This window comes from Stegostoma tigrinum, chromosome 21 (genome assembly GCF_030684315.1).
Source record: "Stegostoma tigrinum isolate sSteTig4 chromosome 21, sSteTig4.hap1, whole genome shotgun sequence".
In the NCBI taxonomy this organism is placed as follows: domain Eukaryota; kingdom Metazoa; phylum Chordata; class Chondrichthyes; order Orectolobiformes; family Stegostomatidae; genus Stegostoma; species Stegostoma tigrinum.
In genome coordinates this window covers 33,896,835-33,906,753 of record NC_081374.1, presented here as the reverse complement: position 1 = coordinate 33,906,753, position 9,919 = coordinate 33,896,835, and the positions used below count along the sequence as shown (strand labels likewise).

Below are 9,919 nucleotides of genomic sequence, written 5' to 3'. Positions count from 1 at the left end.
CTGGAGTTCAGCAAGTTAACACAACAAGCCAACATTGAAGTTGAGGCTGCAGGGGTCTTGGCGTATTGTATTACGAATGGAGTTCTGTTAAGGAAGTTGAAGCATTCTCACAGAGCTACAGGTTGGGAATAAATTCAACATGTATTTAAACCAGTACCTTTTGATACCTATGTTAGTTTTTGAAGAACCATTCATTAGACTGTGCAGGACTTTTACTGAAGCAATATATTCTTACAGTTATGTAAAAGACAGCCCAATTTCCTTTGAGGATGATTGTAGGTAAATTAATGGTTTAAAAAAAGAAAATAATTCAGGTTTTTGTTCATTATGGATGACCAATAGAAAGACAGTTGGAGCAATATGTCTAAAGTCAGTATAGAATAGGAAATTGATAAGGCAATGGGATATTTTTCTAAGAAATATAACTGGTATCACAAGATATTCACTACAGTGGAAAAGCAGACCCTGGGATTATTACCCAATACTGCACATGCTGGAAATATGAAATAAAAACAGGAAACACTGAAGAAACTCAATAAGTCTGGCAACATATCTGTGGAGAGATAAACAGAATCAACATTTTGAATCTAATATGATTCTTCTGTTCTGAGGAAGTGAGAGAGTCATATGCTATTACAAAATACAAGTCAATTTTGATGGAAGTTGTTAATTCAACCCTATAATATAAGAATTGTTCATATCACTGGCAAAGATAGTATAATTGCAGATGCATTATCAAGAAGGTAATGATGCTGAAATAGTTTTAAAATTTGAGACGGTGACAAGAAATGGTAGAAATTTTGATGTGTTTTATTGCATAGATGTCATGTTTATCTTGTGTTGAAGCATATTTCGAAAAGGGTGGAGACATGTAAAGGCATATTTGCAATATATACATTGGAAGATGGAAGCGTGGGCACTGCTGTGTGAGAAGACTGTACCAACTGGGCTTCATTGCAACTTAAGGTTCAAAAGTGGATCTGTGTGGAAGTCACTTACTATTTCACAAGCTCATGTCCATTTTGGAGAAGTGCAAATCGATACTTTTTGTGAGACACACTGGTATCTGTGGGTTGAAAATCTGCCTAGGACCATGCTTTGAATTTATAATGTTGTGGTTTATCTTTGACCTGTAAAGGAGCAATTGAACTCAAACCTCAGAAAGCCTGCAAACAAAGACAGTTCTCTCTTGCAGTCAACACTTCCTCCTCTTCCCAAGACAGCTAAGATGCAAAACCTGATATTTTGTTTCCTCCCATCCCACCATCCAGGTTCCAAACACTTTCTCCAGGAAAATAAATCTCTGATCTGCTCATAAACCTTTCAATTTAGAATGTTGTATTCACTGCTCAAGATGTCATTGTCTCCTGATGAAAGGAGTACATTGGTAATCAAGCCCACTACTCCATAAGTAGGCACAGATATATGAATTCTCTAAATTAAAAGCGAGCCAGGATAGTCAGAAGGAGTGGTTCCTTTGGAGAACTGAAAATAGAAGGATGTGTTTGGCAGTTACATCACGCTGAGGATGATGGAGGCTGACCAAAGATGTTGGCTGAGCTATGAAGTATATTCCAAATTTTTGTTTTTCAATTTGGATTTCCAGCATCTGCGATATTTTGCTTTTGCACTATTGGAAGTAGTGCTGCAATTGCTCTAGGGACTGGAGAAATCAATTATAATTCTAGTAACTTCTGCGAAGAAAGCACAAGTATATATATGAAAATTTAACAATGAGCATGTAAAGATGTGTGTATGTGTGTGTGTATGAATGTCAGTCCTTCAGTGTACATACACACGTATTTTTGGTTCCATAAATACACACACGACAAATGAACAGGGCAATGTCTCAGTAGTAGGAGCAAATTATTGCAGATGCTAGAATCTAAACTGTATTGAACTTCAGCTTTGATGAAGAGTCATCGAGACTTGAAATGTTAGCTTGCAGTCTCTCTATGGATGCTGCCTGACCGACTGTGATCTCCAGCATTTTTTGTTTTCAATGACTCAACAGTGATGCCTTCACCAGTGTGCCAGAATTAAATAATCTACACCACTAACCATCCTGGATTCCTCACAAAAGAGCCACATATTGGATGAGATACTAGAAAATGTCCATTGGACTTTAGCTATAGCATCAGTCAGTACTCCAGAATAGTAAGAGTGGCAACTGAAGTGGAGGCTAGTAGGATACCAATTGCTGAACTGTGGCAGAGAATTGACACTACCCATTAATGGCTCTCCATCTTTCACAGGGTCTAGGTCAGCAAACAGGCAACACTTTAACAGTGACATATGAGACATATTTAATGGAATCTGCTTTACATTCCCTTATGTAATTTCAAACTACACAACAAACTTTTACACAAAGTAGAAACAAAAGGTACAAAATTTCATCAAAATGAAGGACATCAAAAGCTGCATTTCCCAGACAGAATAAGCAGGTGGTGTTTAAAAAAAGTATGCTTATTGATGATACAAGGACTTACATTTTTATATTGCACAGACAGGCGGTTTAACATACATATTTATACACTTATGACAAGTGATTATGGATTGCTGCATCTAGCAACTGACTACCATTTTCAGAATAGTAAGAAATAATTTTTCTACTCTATGATGGATGTTCAGTAATCAACTTTACACTGACGGAACTCAATGTGTAACTTAAATTTATTTACAGTTTTCCTGACTCTACATCAAATCTGCTTTATTCAAGTCAAATTGTTTGACACTGAAGACAAACAACTTTTCTTCCTATTTTTAAAAATATTTATAGAATCCTTCTGATTTTAACAACTCCACTGATTCACACAGGTCTTTTTAGAGTTTTAATGTTTTAATTTGATTCACAGAGGTGGAGACATGTAAGAATGGACCATAGATCATTTGACTCCACTTGGTAGGACACCCACCTGGAATAAGTTAATATTAGTTTCAGAAAAAAATGATCTTGCTGACAACTTTATAAGCATTCCACCTCTCAGCATTGCGCTTTCTCCAATTCAACCTTTCAGAGGGATCAATTTATTAAGTGAATAGCATCTGGAGATCTAATTTAATACATTTGGCTCTTTAAGTTCCCAATGTTTACTTATATGTGGAAAATACCAAAAGGTCCAATAGTCCTTCGCGGTTTCCCAGGAGGCAAAGCTGTTTTAGACACATTTGTAAGTGTGATCCCAATAAGGGGAACAACTACAGAGAAACTAAGTCAAACACATTAAGGAGATAATCTGGGGGTTTGTTAAGAGCTGGTTGGATAGCAGCAATGTTTTTTGAAAACTAAATTTTTTTGATAAAACAAAGCAGAATTGATTTTCTATGAAGGAATGAATTGACACAAGAGTGAAGAAAATATTAAGGGGAGTACCAAATGAAACTTAAACAGAGAAAAAAGGAAAGCATATGGTATTAGATGGAACTTCATTGTCGGAGGAATTTACACATCCAGAAATATTACTTATAAGCATAATTGTCTCTAAAAATACACCAACTATTTTCCTACAACATAGCTTGTGAGATGTACAGGTGAAATATTTGAAAGGCAAACATAGTTCAACAGAATTTTGGATGAAATTTGTGAAGTGACAAAGGACCTGTATAGCACATGTAGTAAAAGTTTGAGGAACCAGTGGCTGTATCTCCGCACCATTGTGCATCAGTGATGGTTATGTAATACGTCTGCCTTCTTTTCATAAATATACATGTTTTGCTGATGTCAGTTATTTGCGTGTCTAAATTGTTATTGCTAATTCATTTAAATTTAAATTAAATATATATTTGCGGCCATTTAACATTATTTTCTCTACTTGAAATCTGGTTACATGCTACTCTTCTGCCTTCAATCTCATCTGAGTGTGTTACTAGATCATTGTTCAATAACAGCAAAGCTTTGGGCTATTCCTTAACTGAATAATAACAAAAAAATCCGGATCCACAAATCTACAGAAAGCACAATAGATTTTGTAAGTGCTGTAAGTTTGTAGGTAAGTGCTCACCATTAATTAATTCACCGATTACACTTAAGCATGTGTTAGCTTTGTGTCTAACAGAATTCCATTTTAGCCAGCAAGAATGACTGCTAGACAGGTACATGTTGTAGCATTGGCCTTGCAGCCATTTGTTCATGTTATGTCTTTACCAGTCAGCAATGATTTATTGATTTTGTTTAAAGAATCTGTTGGCAAGAGTTGAAATTATATCAGTCTCCCAGGGACTTAGAAATTTATTCCATTGCCTGGTCACCATGGAGGTTCATTGTTTTGTTTCAGAAGACCGCTACTCATCAGTTTTAGGGAACCACTTCACACTGCCGTTGCTGTTTAAAAATATATTTTGTATAGCATTCAGAATCCACCTACACACTCTGCTTCTGTTTAATCAAGGTATTAGTAAGGATTTCAAACACAGTCAGTAACATCATAAAACTGAACTTTCTAATGGTGGGACATTATTTCTTACGGTTGATGTCTATGGACTCCAAATTCAAAGATAAAAATTAAGCTATAAAAAAACTATGTCCTCGTGTGTCAGATAAAGGAGAACACATGTCAAAACTGAAAGTTGATGTATTTTCTATCTATAATTATAGCTATGAACCACGAAGTAATCATAAAATTATCTTTCCAATCAAATAATTTTAATCAACTCTTTCAACTGTTGGGAATAGTTGGATCACTCTTTAAAATGTCCAGTCCACAGCAGTACTAATGTACCCATGACAGGATGAGAAAACCATAATTGGACATTTTCCATGGCTACAAGCTATTGACCAGTCTTTAAAAAGCTACAAAACCCACAACAGTCACTTTCTTCTAATATTCATTATTTCACAGTTTTATGAGTATTATAAACTGTAGTCACTGGCAGCAACCGACAAATAAACCTACTTGTTAAATATATCTTTGAAACATGCAATCAAGAGTCTCACTTTCATTCCTACATGACTCACCAAATCTAAAGCATCTGATCAGTTGGTTTGAGGAATTTATTTTTATCTTTTCAATTTGTCAAAGTTCAATTTTGAAGTCTATCTAAATCTGAATTTTGTGTCACGGCAACTGCAAGAAACAACACTTAGTCATAATAATAAAGTCAAACAAGTATTTCACTCTGATACCTTCAGCAAGGCAGCTGAATAAAACTTGTATCCATCAAAGGAACTTCCTACAAATCAACAACATTTAAATCCCATTTTTCAACATGATTGTCCTTTATTTGTCTGACAGGAACTATGATGTAATTCTATGGCACTTACTAAGTCATTATTGTTAGTTATATAAATACCTACTTGACAAGAAAATATCTCAAGCAACTTCACACAATTACAAATAACTCTTCCTACATAATGACTAATATATTTTCTATGAAAGTGTTTTGTGTGCACTTTTTGAAATATGTTTGCAGGAACTGACACAAATGTGTCCCAATAGTACTAAATGCTATATGCAACATTCTTCAGGAGAAATGAAACTGAAGTTGAAATTGATTCCCATCACACTAAAATTGCTGTTTCTCAAGATGATAACAAATATACAGAATGACCTGTATCTGTTTTCAAAGCCGCTAAATTTGCCCAATTGACTTCCTTAGAAAGGTGCCTAAAATATATAATTTCCTCATTATTGTTGGATTCAATGCAGATACAGATACTCAGCCAACTCAGTCTATTTGCCTGAAGCAATATTATTGCCTCACTGAGGCTGCCTACAAATGTGTCAGCATCTCCCAATGCTGGAAAAAGTTTGGACAACTAAGCTTCTGTACCAGTAATTGAGGTATTCTAGCTTTCTGACAAGTGACTGAAATATTTATGCTCACATGCTCAGTTACTCATTTTTCAGCAAATTTTTTGGGAGCTTATATTTACAGAATTCATTTGTAAGATTTTTCCTCTCATCTGAGTTGTACCAATCAGAAATCAAGTGTACATTGGAGTGGCGTAGTGGAGGGTGGGGAGAAATATGAAGACAAAGGCTTATGAATTGTACTCATTGCTAGAGGACAGCAACACCACTTGTACTGTAACAAAGATTGCTCCTTCCATAATAGAGTATCACAGTGAGGGTTGTCGTAGACATTTGCTTTGTTCATTTTGTAAAAACAGGATTAAAATACTCCTCACTCAATACAAGCTTAATATCAAGAAGCCAGCCAATGTGACTAATAGCAAAAAAAAAGCTTGAGCACATAAATATTAATGCGTCTCTGTACAGTAAAATTTTAATGATTGCAATCTTTTTAAAGTGAAAGGTAATATTATAATAATCCATCAAAAAAATCAAACCTAGGCAGTTTCATTAGTAAGATTCGCTACTGTACAAACAGACCATCAATTTTAACGATCAAAATTGCAATGCACGATAACTTCTTAAGTCATTTTGTAACCTTAAAGACATCAGTGCATTTTATTCTTCTTGAATTGATGTTATCATTCGGCAATTGTTCCTGCCCTAAAAGTATACACTCATTCACACACACTCACACGCATACATACAGGCAAGCACACACAAAGTGATTGGCAGCAGCAGACTGGCAAAGTGCAACATCCCCTATCAGGAAGATAGGGGTGTGGGGAAGGCGGTGAAGCTAATATATCAGGGGTATCCTCTTACTGTCTTATTTTAATCTCAGCTTGTATTAATAATAAATAATAATGAGTTCTAATTGTGCACATTATGCAAAACATGTGTCATAAAATTGGATAGAATTATCAGCCTTCCATGTCTGATTCACATGTTATGTAGAATGTTGTCCTCCCAAATTCCATGTTACCCTGCCAAACTCAATTGAATTTGACTTGGACCCATAAGGAAAAACTCTTATATAACTACAGGTGTATGAGGCTCCTATTGCAGTGAAATTAGTTTTCAGAATATTGCTCTGGATCCCATCAAAAATGAAACGAAGTAGGCAAGTTCTGTTTCGCTTTGGAACAAATATAATTCAACTGCATTTAATTGCTGTACAGCCATAGGAAAATCACTCCTGATCAGGACAAGTGAACTCCTATTTGAATTGAACAATGTGGCCTGTGTTATAGGTGCCTGCAAGGGATTAGCAGTTTGAGAAGTATCTCCACCATGAAAGCTTAGCTGATTTGGACAGCCATTACCATAAGGTGGAAGCCTAGGAGGGATATGAGATTTCCAGCGTTTAATTTATTATTCTGTACTCCTAGCACAATGGTTTTGTTATCTTGGTTCAGAATGTATGCATCCAGATAGATATTCCTAGAAACGCATTACGGGGCCCTACAGACTGTTACAATCTGATTTGGGAATGTGGCTTATATCCTTTGCATTTTCTACCTAAACACAACATTTTATTTATAAACTAAACCCAAAGCCTTTCAGCCAACCATGACCTTAAAAAAGGCATTTGCAGCATTCATTAGTGAACAATAAGTTGCATCTTAACTGTATAGTTAAGATGTAGAATGATAGCTTTCACCACCTGGTGGGCCACCAAAGGCTTTACCTTAGTATCATGATATGATGTCAATGCTCTACCAGTCTTTGGATGTAAATTAAGTAAATGGCTTTTCACATTAGCTTGATCTAATTCATTCACATTATGTAAAATAGAAGCATCATCATAAAAATATACAGCAGATGCATGTGATTGTAAACCATAGACAAGTTACACCTACACAAGAGTTTGCATTGAACATGCTGCTATTTACAGTAAATTATCATCATGCATTATCAACACGAATTTCATAGTAGAGCTAGAACCGCAAAAAGTAGAATTGAGCATTTAGGGAAATTTGGAATACAATTTGGAGGCTCAGATGGCTTCTTTATTAGTTCAGAACAATGGTGGTTAATGTATACCAAAATTAATCATGTCTTAACCCTTTGAGTACTGGATTTTCTTGCACCTTTCAAAATATGAAGATTCCATCAATAATTAACTTACAAGCCTGTGTAAAATCATAAGGTTTGAGCATTGAATACAAAACAGAAAATTTGTAATTCTTTTTGTAACAGTAATTGTAAAAATGAGAAAAAAAATACAAAACACATCAAATTTGCATATATATTTGTCATGGTGCAAAGATGCTACAGTAACCCCCAAAGGGTTAATGGAGAATGGCGCATAACTGAGGTATTGATAGCATCTGATCAATGAGAAGTTTGTATGATGGTGGGGATGATATCACTTCTTGAGGCCAAGAGCTAAATCGACCTCTTCCTCTGGTTTTAGAGAGTGCCACTGTGCAATAGGCCGCCTGGGATTTGCCAGCATGTCTGACCAGTGTCGAAGCTCTGTTCCGGTGGCGTTGCTGCCAACAAAAATCTTGCCAATGGCATCGTTCTTGCCAATCTTGTCGTAGTCTAAGACTGTGACACAAACCTGGACTTTCTGCATGTTAAATCGAGAAAACAACATGAGACAATTATTGTGATCCAATAGTAGCTGGCTTCTTTTAAAACAATCATCATTTCATAACAATTTAATTTGAACTGCTAATTTTAAGCTCAACAAAGTAATAGGGGGGAAAATGTCTAATCTAGCCACTATCAATTGGACATGCACCTGGTAGATTTTATCCATTTAGAAGCAGAACTAATATTTTTTTATGATGCAAATCATTGAGATATTGCAGCTTCCTGAAAATCAGTTGGAGGGTATTTCACTGTCAGAATGCAGCAAATCTATAGCTTCTTGAGGATGTTCTGCTTCACCACTGTCAGCATAACGCAGAGATGAAGGATTGAAGAACCATGCATCTCAGATAGCAACAAGACATTCAATAATAATTTCACATTCCACTGTTACCTTACAGGAAGCTTCTTAAATTGAATGTAAACTTCTTTTTAGATTAATGCAACATAAAATATATGTTCTTAACTTGCTGCACTTGGAACACAAGTCCATGTCAGAAAATACTTTTACTTGTACCCTGAACAGACACAAGAATGAAAATGCATAGATAGCCTTGCAATTTCTGATAAATGGATGTTCGGCATAAGGTTAAACAATATATAAAAGTTTGAGATTTGATTAATTGTTAGTGCAATTTTTCTGATTTTGAGCTGTCCCAGTTGGCTGTGTAAGGGAACTATCAGGTGTTAGCAGTCCTCTTCACTGTTCAGTCATGCCCCTATAAAATTTTCAGTGAAAAGTGGTGGTAGCATAATGGTAATTTAGTTAATACTGCTTTGGAGATATGAGATCAAATCTCACTATAGCAGCTGGAGAAATGTAACTTCAATTAATGAAATCCTAGACTCATTAATAGTAATCATGAAAAGAGCAGATCTATGCCTAAAAGATAAACTCCACTTCACTCTCCAGTATAGAATCAAACAAACTCTAGTGCATAAAAATCAATGCAGATTGTGATTATCCCATTTCCCTTCCACAACAAATAGAATCATGGAAAACTTTAGTCTTCCATCCAACATGTTATTCATTACAAAGCATGACTTTTGATGCATTCCTAAATTTCTACTGTGCCAATTTCACAGTAGTAGATTAGGTTCGATGATGAAGGGTCTAGGCCCAAAACATCAGCTTTTGTGCTCCTGAGATGCTGCTTGGCCTGCTGTGTTCATCCAGCTCGACACTTTGTTATCTGGGTTTGACAGTACATGTGTTTGACTGACAAAAGGCGCACTTAGAAAATTACATGATAAAATGGAAAGACAACACAGATTAAATTTAAAATGTATTGAAAAGGTCTTGAGTGCCCTTTTAGCAGTTAAATCAGTTCATATTTGGATGTCTCTCAAGCAAAGCAAGTAGCCTACTTCTCACATGACCTCTGATCTCAATGGAGCCCCTTTCCATTTCCCAAAGCAACCAGATTAAGCCACAGATAGAACATAGAACATATAGAACATAGAACAGTAGAGCACAGAACAGGCCCTTCAGCCCACAATGTTGTGCCGACCATTGATCCTCATGT

The 9,919-nt window shown here is 35.8% G+C and overlaps 1 protein-coding gene across 14 annotated transcripts in view; it reads right to left on the bottom strand.

Moving 5' to 3' along the window:
• Positions 1–2,281: 2,281 nt before the first annotated feature.
• LOC125462946 (synaptotagmin-B) overlaps positions 2,282–9,919 on the bottom strand; it is a 579,758-nt gene continuing 572,120 nt past the window's right edge. For all 14 annotated transcript variants that reach the window (XM_059653434.1, XM_048553466.2, XM_048553467.2 and 11 more), the window contains one exon: positions 2,282–8,370. In XM_059653434.1, the coding sequence (XP_059509417.1) occupies positions 8,164–8,370 (207 nt within the window). In that variant the 3' untranslated portion in view covers positions 2,282–8,163. The remainder of the gene's footprint in view (positions 8,371–9,919) is intronic.